A 19678-nucleotide genomic window follows, 5' to 3' on the forward strand; every position below is an offset into this window, starting at 1 on the left:
TTCACGTTAAAGAAATGACAAAAAGCCACTCTTAATTTGTTTTAGGGACAAAATACTGCAGTATAGAACTTTTTGATTTTCTAACCAAATTTACTGTATTACAGAACTATTTTGATTTTATTGTAGTTCAGAACTATTTGATCTTCAATCCAAGAGAAAACACTGGGGTGCCGTACAATGATTTTATAAATTTGTTAGCATCAGTACAAACTTTATTTTGGTCACAGACCAGCATAAGATAAAAGAAACAGATAAATTGAACACATAAGACTTAAAACAGATAAAGGATAAAAACTAATAAATAAAAGATGATTATACCATACATAACTTAAAAAGCTAAAAAAGGACAAATGGTTGAAAGCGACTATAAGGGAGGGAACATAAAGGAATTTGTTACCCATTTCTGCCCAGCCACAGTCAAAGTGTGTGATATTAGTGTCTCTAAATATAGTTTAACAAAATTAAGATCTATCTAGTTTGCTAAAATATTAAGTAACAACCAAAATACTTATCATTCTTTTTATGGACTATAAAACATGCTGTAGGTATTATACCAAATCTACAATTACTTCTGACAAGAAAGTTTAGATAATTCTAGGCTTTCTAAGGAAACTGCCTAAAACAGTTAAAAAACTTACCAATCCTGCTGCATACATGGGCACTATAACAGGTTGCTTCTTGTTACCTGTAAAGAGCTAAGACAAAAGAAATTTCCATCTGATTAGACTGAAACATTTTATTTGTGAAGTCCAGTTAGCCTCAAGACTCATTTTTGGGTCAATGGTTAGCTATTTTCATGCAGTATCTTTGGGTTGCAGTCAATGTCATGTGAGCTGTGTTCTACTCATGACATGAGACTATCCCTTCCTCATCTGCCCCCAGAATCCCACTCACCCCCCTCTGAAGAGTCCCTGACTATCTGATGTAGCATTTAGTATTAATTGCTGCTTGTCATGATTTTTAGACTTATTCTCAAATTTAGAAATGATTGTTTTAGCATAACTGCTACTATATAAAATTACATGGACAATTTGAAATTGTTTGTCATTTTTGTATGTCACATAAGAGTAACAGATTTTGGGCAACTGATAGAATAAATACATTTTAATATAAACAACAACATTCTTAGGAATAATATCGCACACTTATTTTGTGTACCAATAGAATGGAAGAAATTGTTGGTTAGTTGGCTTTGCGGATAACTCACGATGTTTCTTGTGTCGATTCCCAGAGAGCAGAGGAGTTTTTTGTTGCTGAGGGAGCCACCCCACTGATATTTCAATCCATATGCATCGTGGATATCCTGAAGCTCTGTCCACACATCTAGCAGTTCCCTACATAGTCAGTTATACATCAAGTGAAACAGTGAAGAGGAGGAAATGCTAAAACTCAGCAGCTTTAACCACTTCAATCTGCATCTTTAAATGACTGGCATATAACACTATAACCATTAAACACAAGCCCAAACACCAAACCTCTAGGGAGATAACAGTGGTATAAGGTTCTCAGAACAATTATTTTTCTAACTTATAATTAGAAAACGATGTCTGTAGCAAACAGAATGATGTCTACTTGGAATTCAACATATTAATAAATAATATAACTGTAAGTAATAAGCCACATCCTATTTAACTACCTCATTTGCACATCACTTAAAGTACAACAAAAACCCACCAAGTAGATTATTCTGTGGCAGCAAAAGCAGTCACTAAAAACTAACCACACTGAACTATGCTTTTTAAAAGAAAACAAAATGCAAGCAGTAACTAAAAATCCATTGATGTTTCAGCCATTAGAGGATTACTGCTATACACCCTCAGAAAACATCACTGAAAGCTTGCATGCTTCTGTGTATGTATCACATTTAAAAATGGTCCATACCTTTGTGACAAGGTCTCCTCTGTCCTCCCAGGTTTATTACCCATTTCCAACAAGAGATTTAAAGGAGCAATCTCTTCTTCCATTTCAGAGACAGTTACAGGAGGAAAACAGGCTTCAAATATTCGTTCTAGACGACTTAGCAGCTTTGTCTGCATCAGAACAGACAAAACCAACTTGTTGAAAATTATGCAAATTACCGCTTTTAAAAGTCAGGGGAATATGAAATTATAAACTTTAGATATGATTTCCTAAGCACAGATCAAACAAAGCAAGCAAGCAAATAAATGGATATAGCTTTGGGAAATAACTAATCAGTGGGCCTCAATTCCACTCACAAGTGCCCTATTGCTCTCTGGTGAGGGCAAATAGACAAACCCCCATTTCTTTCTCCAGTCTGGAGGTGCAACTCATCTCTAGAATGAAGAATGAAGATTCCCTTTTGGTGCTGTGAAGACACCCCTCTTGGGGTGGCAGCTCAGCACCAAAGCAACTTCTCCCTTTACATTTCAAGCTAGAGAGTCGTGCAAGTAAGTTCCCACACTTTGGAGAAGTTCCCTGCCCCCTTTCCCAACTCCCAAATCGGAGTTGAGAAGGGCACCGTCCCCTATCCTGGCGCAGATATGAACTGCAAAGTCAAGGACAAGGAGACACACAGGATTCTGCCAAACACAAATTTCCGCTCAATGACTTTGGCCATTCACGTTCTGTGGATGCCTGTGAGTGTTAACTACACTTTCAATTTCCACAGAATCAACTTGCATTAAAATTAGTTTATGAAGCTTGGATTTGGTTTTTTCCTAGATTGCTGTATTTGATATTTTAATGTGTTGTAAACTGCTTTGAGATTTGTTCTATAAAATATAAAGCTGTATTGAAATAATAATAATAGAAATAACAACATCAACAATCTCAGCAGCCTTTGTGCTTTGCCTCTTTCCTGTTTTTACTTCTGCCTTAAATTGATTTCAGGAGAGTTGTTGGCCTCAACACTTCAGTCAGATATGGGGACATACAAACATCCTTTGCTCATGAAATCATGTTATGTCTGTGGGGAGAGGTTAAAGATGAAAATGCATTGAGTTTCAAAGAGAAAAATCATATCAATATCTTTAGAACTTTAACCACTTAGTTGGAAATACAGTGCCACAAAGTTACCCCTTTAAAGATTCCACATTAAGATTTTTATTTTGCTTTTAAGAATCCCATCTAGCTTTTGTGTCAAAGCAGTAAACTTCAAACATGCACTGTGCAAAGGCCAAATTTTCATAGATGATCACACTGTGCATTGAATAAGTATAACAGAAAGCAATCACAAGTTAACTGTTCTGCATGCTTTACACTACAGTAACGATTGGGTAAAGAACTACTATGTATGCCTGAGATAAAGCAGCTGGCATGCTCTACGAGACATTGCATTTTGCTCAGAACATTGATGCCATACAGTCACCATGTCAACACTGACTTTCATCAGTTCTCTCAGTGACGATCACAGTTCCTATTTGAACACTACTGTCTATAGTAGTATATAAACAGCATTTCACACTGCTTGAAAGCATCACGTCTCAACAGCCCTTCAGTAACTTCAGTGTCCCAATACAACATGGGATAGCCACATGAAGTTGGACTCTCAGATTTGACAGCAGCTGATCAATTGCTTTGAAAGAAGAAAAATAAAATTGGGTCACCCCTAGCCCCAAATTGCTGACCAGAACCATTAAAGAGGGCTGTGATGACTCACTGATGAGTAGATATGCATCTACTCATATCCTTCGGGGGAGAAGCATGCCTGCAACCCATTGCTGTTAAGCAAGGCCAGTCCATACCAAGGCATCTTTGTGGTATGTTGGTATGGTATATTGGTGGGGGAGTGATCAACCTGACTATTCAGGGTCTACACGCAGAGAACAGCTTTAGGCTGCTGAAGGGTCATGGCCTGCAAGTGGGTTGCAAGTGCAAATTGGTTGCAGTTTTCAGTGCTTTTGCCCTGTCAGAATGATCCAGTGAGGAGCACTGTCATCTTTGTTCTTGCCACTGCTGCCTGCCAGCCACTTACCGTATTTTTTTCTCTATAAGACTCACTTTTTCCCTCCTAAAAAGTAAGGGGAAATGTGTGTGCGTCTTATGGAGCGAATGCAGGCTGCGCAGCTATCCCAGAAGCCAGAACAGCAAGAGGGATTGCTGCTTTCACTGCACAGCGATCCCTCTTGCTGTTCTGGCCTCTGAGATTCAGACTATTTTTTTTCTTGTTTTCCTCCTCCAAAAACTAGGTGCGTCTTGTGGTCTGGTGCGTCTTATAGAGCGAAAAATATAGTACTTTTTAAAAGGAAGGCTGGGGCGGAAAGGAATGATGAGGCTTTCCCCGCATGCTCAGGATGCTGTTGCTGCCAGCCAGGCGCAGCTGGTGGCAGGAGCTTCCTTTGCCCCTTTTCTGACAGAGTTGGGTTTTTTTTCTCAAGCAATGTGTGTTTGTGATTGAGAACAATTGCACAATTGTTGGTGAGATACATATTGGTGGTGCGTCTGTGCATGTGAAAGAAAGGGGTGTGTATGTATGTGAGTGTGGTGGGGACAAGAGATGCACTTGGGCAGAGAAGGAGAGGTTTGTGTGGTGTGTGGGGGGGTATGTATGCACATGGGCAGAGAGGGAGGCATATACTGTATGTGCTTCTGTGTATGTGATGTATATATAGAAACATATGAAAGAGGGGGGTATGTGTGTCTGTTGTCTGTATGCATATGGGGAGTGCATGTGTGTGCTCTATTTGCATGCAAGAGTAATGTGGCCACCTTTTATATTTTCCTAGTACAAGGGAATGCTTCCCGTTATTAGAAAGTAGCAGAAAGAAGTGTGGGTGTCTGTATAGAAAAATTATATTGTTTGAGCTCTACAATGAGGAACAGCAGGACATAGTTGACCTCCCATCGTAAGCATGAGGTGGGTTTGGATTTTTGCAGCATGGGGGAAGCAGCAGCAATTACTGCTCTCTCTAATTTTGTCTTATGCCTCACCACCTTGGTTTTAATTCTTAAAAACTCCAAGTATAAAACAACACCTGTAAAATAAACACTTATTTTTTTATGTATTTTAAACTTTTATTAACTTTTTAAAATTAAACCCCTTAAATAAAAAGTTAATCGCAAATTCAAGGGGGATGGGGCACAGGACGGAGGAGGATGGGGAGCAATTTTAAAATTGACTACGATATGAGGAGTTCTGGAAGCCCAAAATTCAGGAGACAATAAAGTAATGGGTCATCATACTGAGTAAATTTGGACATGTGGGCCACTGTACCAAAAAGGTTGGGAACCTTTGGCTTAATGGGTACTTTGACTTGACTTACTGGCAAGCTGTATACAGGACTTTCTTAATTTTTGTGTGTGTTAAATGAACTGTAAACTGTTGGTAATTAATTACATGGTGTTATGTTGCAGTGATACTGTATATCTTATTATGTATTATTATTATTGTATTACTGCATTAAGACTTTAATTTTTGTGTAAACTGTTTGTAGGACAGATTTACTTCTGGGAAATGTGGTATAAAAATAAATTGACAATGATAAATGGGACTTATTTTATTGATTAGTACTAAATGGCATAGAACTATACCCACAGTACTCAGTTACCATATTTTTCGCTCCTAAGGCGCACTGGACAATAAGGCACAGTGCCTTGGCTTGGTTTTTAGCCCCCAGAACAGGTCTGGGAGCGCTCCTGGAGCTTGTAGGGCTGGGGGCGGGGAAGCCCAAGCTTCCCCCGACCACAGAACCAGTCCGGGAGTGGCAGCAAGGTTGCGTGCAACCTTGCCTCCGCTCCTGGAGCTTGCAGGGGAAGCCCGGGTCCCTCCCCCAGCCCCAGAGGCCACACATTTGCTCCATAAGACGCACAGACATTTCCCCTTAGTTTCTAAGAGGGAAAAAGTGCATCTTATGGAGCGAAAAATACGGTAAGCAACAGATAAACACAAAACACTTTAACTTTTTGGAAGTTTAGATGCAACTCAGGTTTTTGAGAGCGGTTTGCATGGATTAAGACAGATAGAGTAAGGGACCACCAGCTTCTCACACCATCCCTGTGTCTTTCTCTCTATGCTGACCTCCCTCTCTCTCTTTGAAGTTTAGACTGCTATGTCTTAGGTTGCATCCTTTTTACAATTTCCTACTCCTCCTCATATATTTTATTCTGGCTCTTGAGTTGAGAAGTCTGAGAACCAGCGTAAGAAACTAAGATATGAAAACTAGGAGCTAAATGGCACCTTAAACCTAGGTTATGGGTGGAACAATGGAATGTCTAGGCACACTTTTTTATAACGAGAACACAAAGCTGAAAATGAATGAACTGCAACTAAAATATTATGTTCATTTTTCACATGGTCTAGTCCTTCCCCTGACCACCCCCTAGTATTCTTAAGAGGGTCTTCAGAAAGGAGCTGGAAGTTGGGAGGCAGAAAAAGTTCCTCCCTTCCTTCCACTCTGCAGTTTTAAACTGAAAACTTAGGCACAGTACTGCGCTCAGTGCTCAGAAACTGCACCCACTAATGAAATTCCCTGTACAAAATGCATCTAGAACAAAGGGAGTTTGAGAACTATTTTATACCAAGTCTCAGTCTGAATACTTTTCAATGAAAGTTGTGCTCTAAGCCAGTGTTTTTCAACCTTTTTTGGGCAAAGGCACACTTGTTTCATGAAAAAAATCACGAGGCACACCACCATTAGAAAATGTTAAAAAAATTAACTCTGTGCCTATATTGACTATATATAAAGTAATTCTCTTGAATAGGAATCAAATAAACACAAAGAAAGTATTTTATAATTACTTTATTATGAAATAGTAAGTAAACAGAAATATGAAAAATTATAAAATACTTTATTTTTAAATCTTTCGAATTTTTCAATTTTTCCCACGGCACACCAGGCAACATCTCGCAGCACACTAGTGTGCCGTGGAATAGTGGTTGAAAAACACTGCTCTAAGCAAAGATTTATTTAACTAAAGTTTAATTTGGCAGCTACATATAAACTCTATATGCTAACTTATTATAAGTTATGGATCTTCTCTTAAAGCTCAATTAACACCTGATTATCTTAGAAATGGCATTACTTTCGGCAGATCTGGAGGGGGGAAAAATCAGTCAAGGCCCATTTGCAAAAGAATTAATGAACTGGAGACTATATCACAAGGTTGGAATGGGTTCCTTCTCTTTTTAGCATCAAATGCTCTGAGAATTTTGTGATAGCACAGAATTTTTCTGTTTCTACTTCCTGGTTAGTCATAATGATGCTGGCTAAAAAAATACTGTTTTCCAGCCATGGGTTGCTTTTGATCAGGGGAACAGCTACTAGCAAAGAAGCTGATAAATATGATACAGAGTTAAACATTTCTCTCAGATTAGCATTACTCAATCATTATGATTATGGTTCCAGCATAAAACTCCATTTATATAAGTGAATATAAAAAAATATAAAGAAGCTATCTATCTTTTGCCTAAAAGTAAGTAACTCTCTTGCACTGAAGTCTTCAAACTTGGATCCCCAGATGTTGTTGGACTATAATCCCCATCACCCCAGTCAGCTTAGCAAATTGTCATTTTTCTTATGTAAACAACTTCAGATATTTCTGAAAGCAGCATATAGATGTTTTAATAAGTAAAAATGAATTACATTCATCATTTGGATTAATTTAAATCTAATTGAATGGTAAACATTTCAGACTTCCTGCATCCACTATCCATTGACCTATTTGTCAGGATAACCAAACAGAAGGCCTACTGTATTTTTAACACTATTGATAAAAAACTGAGGTTTTAATTTAAAATTGCTCTGATGCCTTTGCAAGGAGGAATTTAAAACCAATGATATGAAGAGGTGGCCAGCCAGCTGTAGTGAAATATGATCTGGTCTCAAGTGCCAATTCACAGATTTGGTTGAAATCATATCATGTATATCTGTTGGCTCCCTGCCAACATTCAGAGTCATATTCAGCTGGATGAAACTTTCTACTCATTGCCAACAACTTCTGCTTATTATTATTAATTAAATTTATATACCACCCTACATCCAAGGATCACAGGGCAGTTTACAGTATTTTTATTTTAAAAACTTAGCATAATAAGAAACAAAACAATAACTCCTGGCCCCCCACAACAGTTAAACACCTAAGATTGTTTAATTAGCCAAAGCTCTGGGTGAAAAGTAATGTTTTCACATGGAGCCTAAGGGTGTGTAATGAAGACGTTGGTGAGCCTCCTTGGGGGAGAGCATTCTGCAAATAGGGAGTCATTACAGAAAAGGCCCATTTTCATGTTGTCACCCTCTGGAATTCTTGGGGAGGGAACACACCAAGAAGGGCTTCAGATGATGATTGCAGGATCTGGGTTAGCTCATATGGGGAGATGAACTCCTTTAGGTATTGAGCTGTTTAAGGCTTTATATATCAAAACCTTCATGCTACATATAGCAGCAGAAATACTCAACTGGTGAGCAAGGAGACCTCAGTGATTTCTGCAGCTACCATGAGGGTGTGTGTGTGTGACAGAATTGGTTTTAAACAGTCTTTCATTTCTGAAACATGGCTTTCAGCTATATAAATTATGTACTAAGGTGCCTATATTACTATGCTAATGGAACACGTGAACATTGAATTTCCCATTAAAATGGCTTGGATCCTAAATGTGCATCCTGCTAGCAGAAAGCCTCTTCTACTACTGGTTTCTGAGAGAAAAGTGACCCTAAATCCAAGCTTTGGTGGAAAACTTTGCACTTGTAGCCAGCATGTTTCCTATTCACAATGTCTCTTGAGTTTAACACAACCTTAATCCAATTTCCTCTTCAGATTCAGTTCTATAGCTTGCTTCTACCTTGAATGGCTCTCATGTAGACGCTTGATTAAACTTTAAGCTGCATAACCTCTATCTGCTATGCTTTCAAAACTTGGCTAGTTTTTAAAATGAAAGAGCATCCTTATCTGTATATGACAAAAAACTAAATCACAAATTATCAAATGTTCTTCCATCAAATGAGGAGGATTGTCTGGTTACAGAGCAGTTGGAACTGCAAGAAGCTTTGAATGTGTGTGCTGCACCAACAGCACAGAAAGTCCAACTGGGCTGAAACTGTCTTTGCCACCCAAAATTCTAATTATTTAATGCAGACAACAGGACCACAAAGATTTATCACCTGTGCTACATGTGTTCCCAAGTGTACTTAAAATAAGTGTTCTTGGAAAATCACAGTAGTGGTGCAATCTGGGAGTAAACCAACTCAACATAGTAGTTATGATTCAAAGTGGACCCGCTAGGTTTCCCACACCAGCCCCTCTCCTTCTGCTGGACTTTATGCTCCACCCCTAGAGCTGCTTCTGAGGTTGTGGGGCTCACCAGAGTTAATTTGTTGCCCTGTGAGGAATTGCAGCTGGAAAGGAAAACGGGCAACATCCCCCCTGCTCAATGCATGTGCATGCTGAGGAAATTTCAAAGAGCCTCAAGCTTAAATGGAATTTTGCTGGAAGGACTAACGCCCACGTAAACATGCATAGTATTGGAATGCAAAAGTAAGAGGTAAAATGAAGTGTGTGCATTTTACATAATAAAGCGAATTGTAAAAGCAAACCATAAGCATCAGTAGCAAAGTGTGGTAGTTACCCGAGCTGAAGCCGGCAAGTCCTGCAACTTCCCACTACTGGTTCCATGCAAAGATGCTACAGAAACACTGTTAGGTGTATGAGTCACTGAATCTTCATCATCAAAAGTTGTGCCTGTCCTATCTGATGGCCACACATCTTTTATGGGCTGAGGTTCCACCACTTGCTCATCTTCAAAAGCAGCCCACAAGCAGCTCTCTTTTTGCTCAGCCTCAAAAGCATTCCACTCTGTAGCTTGGTTACAACCAGCAGAACTGAAGGCTGAAAACTCATCAGAGTCTGGAAACCTTTTTACCCCTAAGCCAAAGTCTCCAAACTCACTGTCATTTCCATTTTCCAATTCTGCAAGAGGCTGAACTGTCATGCTAGAACCAGCATCATCTGTGCAACATTCATCCTTGTTTGAAATCTCTTTTGATTGAGGAGTTCCCTTTGATGATCGCTGATGAACATCACTTCTATCTGTGAAGTCACCACATGCATTGCTTCTTTTACTGATGTCTTCAGAAGGGCTTTGAAAGTGTTCTTGGCTGGCAGAAACTTGAGTAAAAGCAAGGGATCCATTGCTGACTGTGCCAAAGTCACCAAAATCATCTTCATTTAAACCACTGCATGATGCATGCCCAATGTCACTTTCACCATTCTTAACTATTTCAGAATCATATATGTTCTCTTCTGTAGGATGAGAGCCAAGACTTTGAACTCCACCTACATTAAGGCTTAATGTATCTGCATTATCATTGGTCCTTAAAAAGGTATGTTCTTTACTATTTCCAGTGTCACACTCCTCTCTTCCTCCAATAATTTCAGTTGTGCCTACTGAATTCACAGTTGTGTGTATGGAAGAAATAAAGGCATTGTGTTCTAGTGATGTGCAGTCCTCTTTAGCCTTGAAGTCTTCATTGTTCGCTAAATTAATTTTTGAAATGCAAATCTGTCCATATTCACAGCTTCGATCTGAAGTTGCTTTCTTCATAGATTCCCCCTCACCATTTATAATATTGCTTTCCTGTACACAAAACACTTCTTTTTCACCAGAATTTGTGCATATTTTATTTCCTGTTTCATCAACCAGGCTTGTTTGTTTATTTGAGAACGTGGCAAAGTCTGCAAAATCCTCTGCTGTGGTGGGTATAGACTCCAAACTTAATTCAGAGCTATTAGTGCTAACTATTTTTAATCCCTTTGAGTCACTGATACCATCTGTATCTTCAGCTTCCTGAGAATTTGCCGTGTCCAGTGCTGCAAACCCATTTGTTAGAACTTCTGGACATGGCTGTTTCTCACCATTACAGCTGTCTACTTGGTGGTCCTGACTTGGAACTTTCATATCAGTCCTAATAATTTCAGAGTATGGCGACTCTAATTTTCCAGTTCTCTTAACTTCTTCTGCATAAATATCATCAAGTGAAGTACCCAAACTTCTACACTCACATTTTTCTTTGTTACTATCAAGAGGAAACTCTTTAACAGTAGTAAAAGCTATAATGCCATCTACACTGCTTGAGTAATCAGAGTTAAATGAAGGTTTATGTTCTTCCTTTGAACTGGAGTAATCTGATGCAAAGTCAAAGGCTCCAGTACTTCCAGCATCGGAAAACCCACCAAAATCACCAAACTCATCTTCATCCTCCTCCTCTGCTCCATTATCTAGTGGTGGTGGTGATGAAGAATACATTCGGATGATATCTGGTTCCATGGTTCAGTCTTTTATGAAGGTTACTTTGCACCTACAAGAAAAAAGGGGGAAATTACTTCAACATGCTGAGTTCAAAATGCTGTCAACTGTAACATAAGAGAAACATGGAAACAATTTACTGTATTTTACAATATGCAATAAACACTTCACTTTAACTGTTCATCTTAACATCCAGTCTGAAGATGCTATTAAAAGAACATGCCTCTGCCCCAAATTTCTTATTGATGAACCACAAATTCCATTGGTATGCGACTTGCCCTAACTACATGGGGCATAATTTATCAATTCACAGATAAGCTACCTACAATAGGTTTCATTCAATTATTTTATTTATAATATTCAAAGACTTATGATACTACAACTGGGTCAAAGTGTTGCAGTATATTCCTGGTGTGTGCTGAATCCGTGGCTGAGGGTTGGGGAGAAACATAAGTTACCAAAAAATACACACTTGGGTCTTACTTCATGTGCCAAATGTTTGAAGACTAAAAATTGCAACCGTTCTGCATGCAAGTTAATGGCACTTGCGGCTTCTGCATACAACTATAACTGAGTGCTTGTTTTGATCTGGGAGGGAGCCTAAGGGGACAATTTAAGATCTTTGCTGCAACCCAAGAAATAAGGGGTATTTTTGGTAGCCTCACCATCTGACCAGCAGTATTACAGTGGACTACTACTGATCGCCGAAGAATTGATGCTTTTGAATTATGGTGCTGGAGGAGACTCTTGAGAGTCCCAAGGACTGCAAGAAGATCAAACCTACCCATTCTTAAGGAAATTAGCCCTGAGTGCTCACTGGAAGGACAGATCCTGAAGCTGAGGCTCCAATACTTTGGCCACCTCAGGAGAAGAGAAGACTCCCTGGAAAAGACCCTGATGTTGGGAAAGATGGAGGGCACAAGGAGAAGGGGACGACAGAGGACGAGATGGTTGGACAGTGTTCGAAGCTAACATGAGTTTGCCCAAACTGTGGGAGGCAGTGGAAGACAGGAGTATCTTCCATGGGGTCACGAAGAGTCAGACACGACTAAACTAATACTACTACTACAAGCTATTATCTCTCACTACAGCCCTCCATCCTGCAATAGGGGTATAACAATCAAGTGTACAGCAAGTTGCTGTATACTAGTATCTCAGCCCAACCTGCAATGACAGATAAAATTAAAGCTACAACAGCTCCAAAGTGTTATCCATTATTAGCTTCAGTTCAAGCTTTACTGTGCAAAGATAATATATTTGCACTCAGTGAAGTTTATAGTTTTGCCACTACCTTCCTTGTACACATGGGTGGTAGTGCTTTGCCTATAATGGCAGGCACACTCCTGCTGAAGCTGGAAAAAGTCAAGATACATGCAACAGAAGCCCAGATTGTTTTTACTATTGCTGGAGCAGCACACATGGCTCATACAGAAATAATGTTGAAGTACATGGTGTTAAAAATGAGAATTTTGTAAGAAAGTAAACAAGGCTGCCATATTGTTTTGCCCTAACCTGTTAAAGCAGAAGTTACTTAATTTTTATATTACAGTATACACATATTTGTTTCCTAACATTCCATCCTTCTCTCCCAGGTTCTTGTCACTGACTGTGTTTGCAAGCCAACAATAAGCCAGACCTTCTGGAGGATACCACAGCTGAAGCCCTTCCTTAGAAGTGTGCACTGACAACAATAGATCTGTGGTGTTACTTTTGACTATATATATAAACAAAAGCAACTCATTCCCCATGCCCTTCTTACTTAATAAGGTTACTGTAACTGCAGTAAAAAATCATTGGTATACCTCATTCAGATAATGAAAACCTGTAGAGCAAGAGTTCTCCCTTCTCCTGCCAATTATGACAATTAGTGCAATATGTTGTCTGTACAAAGGATTTCTAGTGAGTATGCACCACATTTCATTTCAAAGCATTTTGTATACTTTCAATACTAGAGCCAATCCCTTGACAAATAAAATGTATACAAAGGACAAAGAAAAACTGTTTAAAATTCAAACCACCCTGCCCAGTTCTGCAAGTCACAATGATCCAGGACTCCTGAATGTTATAATTTTGTGTTCTCAGAAATGCTTTGCAACACTAGAGTTCTCTTGGAATTCACTGAGTTATGCTATTTAAACATGGTTAACTTGACTCTCTAGCCTCAAATATATTGTTAATCAAAGCTTATTATTATTAATGACTTCATTCAATAATAATTCAACCTGCAGAAAATTTCATATACTAAGTCAGCAAAAGATCCATCTATAATAGAGCTAAAGCAAACTCACAACTTAAAGTAAACCCCACATTTTTTTCTACTTGTTCAAATGTTTTCCTTACAGGAGTTATGTAATAAGCATTACAATTACTCATATCAACAAAAGTCCCTGTCTTTGAATTGAAAGCTACTTGTAAACACGTTTACTCATATGCCTTCAAAAGCCAAGACCTAAACATGATCACAAGTTAAATTCTTCTCCCACCCCACTTCATCCCTACCCTCATCTCAATACTGTAAGAGACATCTTGGATTTTGGAATACACTTCTTTTATATAATAATTTTTATTGGTTTTTTCATTTTTTCAAACACAACAACATTATATGTAACACCATAAACATTTGGCTACATAAGCCTGAGACTCCCCCCCCCCCCAAGGAATGGTTTTCAAACTTATTTTCTAATCCTGCATTTAATTGTATTTTTTATTATTATTAAATCTACTTTTATTTAAAAAATTAAACCAATCTTAATAATAAATGATAATTTATCCTTACAAAACTTCTTGTAACCCTACTAACGATGTCCATTGTTGACAGCTGTCTTTCAAATACAACATAAATTTATTCCAGTCTTTCAGGAAAGTCTGGTCCTGCTGGTTCTGAATTTTCCCAGTCAATTTTGCCAATTTGGCATAGTCTAATAATTTCATCTGCCACTCTTCTTTGGTTGGTAATTCTTCTTGCTTCCATCTTTGGGCTAATAGTATTCTCGCTGAAGTTGTTGCATATAAAAACAATGTTTTATCCTGCTTACAAATTTCTCTTCCTACAATACCTAATAGAAAGGCTTCTTGGTTTTTTTTGTAAATGTATATTTCAACATTTTAAAAAGTTCATTATATATCATTTCCCAAAACGCCTTTACTTTCTTACAAACCTACCACATATGTTAAAAGGTACCTTCTTTTTCTTTACATTTCCAACATTGATTATTTGTTCTATATGTTTTTGCTAATTTCACTGGCGTTATATACCATCTGTACATCATTTTCATTACATTTTCTTTAAGCGAACTCAGGCCGTAAAATTTATTCCCTCTTTCCATAATCTTACCTAATCTTCTAACTGTCTATTATAACCATTATCTTTTGCCCAATGAATCATAGCAGATTTAACCTCTTCATCTTTTACATGCCATTCCAGAAGTAGCTTATACATCTTTGACAATACTTTTACTTTATTACTCAATAAATCTAATTCAAACCTGGATATTGTATATTCAAATCCATTTTTCTTTTTGTCCTCTCTAAACATTTCATTTATTGGACAATAATGCAACCAATCATTTACCATTTTTTTTTCCTCATATGGTCTTAATTTCCACTGATTATCTCTTTCAATCAGCAAATCACCATAAGTGGCCCAGTTCCCCCTCCCCCATATTTAACTTTTTTACAGTTGTAGCCTCTAACGGGGACAGCCACCATGGTGTTTTGCGTTGTAATAAATTATTATATCTATTCCACACCTCATATAGTGTTTTTCAAATTATGTGGTTCAGAATTGGAATACACTTCTAGCACACATATGAGCCTGCTTATATGACCCACTTGAATCAACAGGTCAAGTTATAAATTTAATTTGCTTACTATATTTTTATATTTCTACTTATAAAGTACTGGGAACTGCCAGGTTCAGAACCTTAGTGTGTGAGCAGCAAGCTTCCACTCTGAAAGCAGCTCACTCTCTCAAAGACATAGTATCATAGGCTTGTAGACTGCAAGGGTCTTCTGGTCCAGCCCCCTGCCAGGCAAAGATCTTTTGCCCAACATGAGGCCTGAAATCACGACCCAATGAGAACCTGTTCGGACAACTATAGAAACATAAATTTGAGCACAACTACATCTTCAGTGTTTTTAAAGAAAATATATTAAATGTTTCTACTTAGGGGAAGGGCGGGAAGTTAGAATAGGAGAAGCAGCTGTTGCTATGGTTTAAGGGTTGAACTAAACCAGGTTCCTGGCAGCTTCACATTTTTCTTCTTAATGAAAGGTAATGGAATTTGTCCTTGACTATTCAACCTCTAAATTGTTGCTCGGGCATGTTTATTTATTTAGCCATTTCACATGAAAACTGCACATAAATACCAGAAACAATCCTTATCTCTCTAAAGCATTAAAATGTTTTTCTTCTGAACAGCTCTCATTTCTTCACACTCAATAATAAATCGAAATAGCTACTGCAAATCCATTCAGAACAGCTCAAAGGCATAGAACACAAAGGTATCCTTGATTTAAAAGTCGCTTTCCATATGCAATACATATTACTTCTTGATTTAAACATTAATTTGCTTTATTTCCCTATACCAGATAAACATTATATTTCACAAATATTTCATAAAAACTTAAATAGACGTATTTTGCTGTGCTCATCCTAGTATTTTTGCATAAAATACTACCACAATCAAAATCATGAGAGCAAGTGCAAGGGGCTTCCCCTCTTCACTCCCCTGTGTTAAAAACTCAGGTATATAAGCTAGGCACATAATGGCACCTTGAATCTAGGTTGTGGTCACCAAATCAGAATGTCTATTTGCCAGGACTAAGTAACTCTTGGGGTCCCTTCCAACATTACAATTCTATGTTCTATGATCTCAACTACATTGCTTGACTATAGAAATATAGAGATATATTGCTCTTACAATAATTCACTTGTTCCTGTATGCAGGGAGAAACACACACGGTGGAAATGGAAATAGTATTAACTATCGAGTAAGGCAGAGGTTTTTGAACTGTGATTGCCAACTGAGTACCCAGAAATCTCCAATTTCGCAACTGGACTCATGCCAGTAGTAAAACACCCCTGGCTAATTTCAAACACTGTCAGCCCCACCCCCCTTTCTAAATCTGCTATGGAGGTCTGTCAACCCTCCAGAGCAACTGATGGGATACAAGGAGCTGAAGAGTGAGTTAGTGCAGAAAAAGGGAAGTATGCTCAATATTAACCATTAATTATTTCAGTTTAGGTATATTAAAATTGCAAGTCTTATCAGTAACCTAATCTAAAATCTGATATTCTTAAAGTTATCTTTTGCAAAGTTTCATTCACTAGTTTTCAGATGAGCTTTACATAATTTATTCTCTTGCATTACCTCTCTAGTGGAAACATAATCAACCAAGGTCAAACTGCAATACTTATCAAATGTATCCATGCAAATACACCTCAATCACAGACAGGTATGCATATGAGTTCTTGCAGCTACTTCCTATACAGTAGAATTTCTGTGCCCTAAACAGCTTTAAAGCAGAAGCATCTTGGCATCAGAAATAGATTGAAGGGGTTCTAGTGTATACAAACTTTTGCTGGAACTCAGACTCAAAATCACAGTCTACAGTCCTTATATCCTTACACTACCCCTGAGACAAATCCTATTATTATTATTATTATTATTATTATTATTATTATTATTATTATTATTCCCAGAGGTCTCACGGCAGTTCACTTTGGTCTTTTCCAACAACAACAATTCTCACCAGTCCTCCAGGGGAGAGAGTGGATGGGGAATGGAGAAGGGGGAGAAGCAAGGTTTGCTGAGGGATTGAGAGGCGAGAAATTTGAGCCTGGTCCTCCCAATGGCTAATTTTCGCAACATAATTTGGCAAAAAAGGCGCATGTTAGTAAATATGGTACTTCATGTTGATGGGTTAAAACAGTTTTCTTAGAAAGACACCAAGGCTTAAAATTTACTTCTCAATTTACTAAGTTTTAGATTTATGAGTAATATACACATACAAAGAAACAAGTCGTGTTGTTCTTAGCCTAGCCAGCATAAGCTTACCTCATCTATAATGTATCACTAGATTCTATCTAAACCATCACTGTATAAACTCGAAGTGTTGAAATCATTACCACTGTCCTCCAGTCACTTGTAATGGAAACATGAACACAGGATATTACATTTCTTTAGCGGTTGTCTGCTTCAGTTCAACAATGCTCCATTTTAAAGTAGAACATCTTGAGGAATTATAGCCACAAACCCCATCCAGGCAGAGCCCATGGCAATATGCAACTGGCAGGAATCAATAGCCAAATTTGCTTTTATGATAACTATTCCCCCCAAGTAACTGCTGTAGAAGAAAACCTCTACCAATGAATGTGAGCAAATGATCCTAATAGGCAACGCTGTCCTGCGATATAGAAAAATATCGGACTAAGTGTAGCTGAAAAAAAGAGAAAAACAAAAACCTTATATTTTTGTACAAAGCACATTTTATTTGCAAGGAATAGAAATCAGTGTACCATATACAAAAATATGGGGCAGCTACCTATACAAAAGTATCGGGCAGTATCCAATAGGGCTGGGCGACGTTAGATTTTCAACATCATGATTTATCATCAGCCAAACATCACGGTTTGGTGATAAACCATGATACTGAACAAGCTGCACTGGCTCCAGCCTGGGAAGTGCAGGGAAAAACTGCCTCAGCTCTCACCAGTCTGCTACTCACCTGCAGTTACTTTAAACTTCTCCAGTGGAGAGTGGGTAGCAGCAGTGGCAAACAGTGACAGAGCCCACACCTCTTCAGGTGTGTTGAGCAGCCATGCTCCTGCTCGCACATAAGCAGGGGCAGGGCCGTGGGGGGGGGGCACTTTAACGAAGCCCCAAACACACCGCTGGCTCGTGCGAGCCAGTGGTGGTTTGGGGGCTCCATAAAACTGCTTGGCTGAGGCAAGGGCAGCAGCATGCTCCTCAGCCAAGCAGTTTAAAGAAACTGAGGAAGAAGCTGTATCGGTGTCTCGCAGATGCAGCTTGTTTCTCCCTCTGCCAATATGAGGGCAGACCGCGATGGCGGTTTCATTCAGCAGTACATCACTGGTGAAACCGCTGTCTCTCTTGAGTCCCTCTGTCTGCAGCGCCCGTCTACAGCTTTTTTCCCCTCAGTGCACTGGGCACTGGAGGCAGATGGACTCAGGAGCTGTGATGGCTTCACCAGCAATATACTGTACCTTCAGCAACAGTTAATTGGTAGTACTTGGCTCAGGGCAAATACACCTATTGTTATGTCTAGGTTCAAGGACATTGGAGTTGAGTTGAGATAAAGGCAATTTGCTCTCAATTTGGAGCAGGCAGTTGCACTCTGAAGTGAGGGCAATCTGCAGTGAGAGAACAGCAAGGTGATGGGTAGAACAAGTGAGAGGATTCTGTTTTTGTACATAATCCGTCTATCTTTCAATAAAAACTATCAGTTTTCAACTGCATATGCTTCTGTTACTGTACGCGATCTGCTCAACAGTCAACAGCTGAGTGAAGCTGTCATTACGGTCTGCCCCTCACACCAGTCCTGGGCGAGATGTCAATATATCGCCCAGGCCTAGTACCCAACTAAACTGCTCCACAGGCACAAGTACTTTGGGCTGTACAATTGAACTTCCCCTCACTATCACATAATGAAACTATGAAATTCACTCCACCAAGATGTTATGGCTCCCAACTTGGATGGCTTTAAAAGGTGATTAGACACATTTTTGGATAACAAGGCCATCAATACTATAAGGATGACTATGATTTATCTCCACTGTCAGAGGCAGTATGCCATTCAGGACTAGATGATGGGAATCACAAGTTGGGACAGTGCTTTTATGCTCACATCCTGCTTGTCCCACAGGCACCTGATTGGGCACTATGGCAACAGGATGCTATAGCTGATGCACCTGTTGGCCTGCTCTAGAAGGGCTCTTTGTAATATCAGAATGCTGGAATGGAAAAACTAAATTCAACCTATCTCTGCCCTATAGCATGAAAGAGAAGGAAATAGCTTAGAATTTTGTAGGCTTTCTCCCTTCTCTTAACGTTCCCTTTCCAATGCCTGTTTGGCATTGGGAACTGAAAACAGTGCACAGTGTTCACTGCCTATGGAATAAAGAACAAGTCTAGTCCAGAGTGCAGCAGCCCACTATGTCTGGATGGAGGGCCAAGCCATAAGGGCCAAACGGTCCCACGTGGAAACATTTTTCTTGGAAAACTGAGTTTCACATCATATGGGCATGTGCTTAACTGCAAATGCTTAATATTTACTTAAGCACAAGAAATTAAAAATGCCACTTGAGCCATCAGAGAAGTATCCAAGAACAAATTGTAAGCACTATCTCAGGTAATGTGAAACAATTATGGGGAATATTTATCTTGATTCTCACTGTATCTATTTTTATTCTATGTTGTTCTTCAAAAGTGGTTTCAATGCTTATATTTATAAAATTAT

At 38.8% G+C, this 19678-nt stretch overlaps 1 protein-coding gene across 4 annotated transcripts in view; it reads right to left on the minus strand.

Annotated features, from left to right (window-relative positions):
- Positions 1-19678, minus strand: part of AFTPH (aftiphilin) — a 40163-nt gene that overhangs the window by 18320 nt on the left and 2165 nt on the right. For all 4 annotated transcript variants that reach the window (XM_081906146.1, XM_081906148.1, XM_081906147.1 and 1 more), the window contains exons 2-5: positions 9521-11249; positions 1882-2030; positions 1208-1334; positions 639-695 (exon numbers count right to left, since the gene is read on the minus strand). In XM_081906146.1, the coding sequence (XP_081762272.1) occupies positions 639-695; positions 1208-1334; positions 1882-2030; positions 9521-11218 (2031 nt within the window). In that variant the 5' untranslated portion in view covers positions 11219-11249. The remainder of the gene's footprint in view (positions 1-638; positions 696-1207; positions 1335-1881; positions 2031-9520; positions 11250-19678) is intronic.

Source organism: Podarcis melisellensis (assembly GCF_964234715.1).
Source record: "Podarcis melisellensis genome assembly, chromosome: 3".
NCBI lineage: Eukaryota > Metazoa > Chordata > Lepidosauria > Squamata > Lacertidae > Podarcis > Podarcis melisellensis.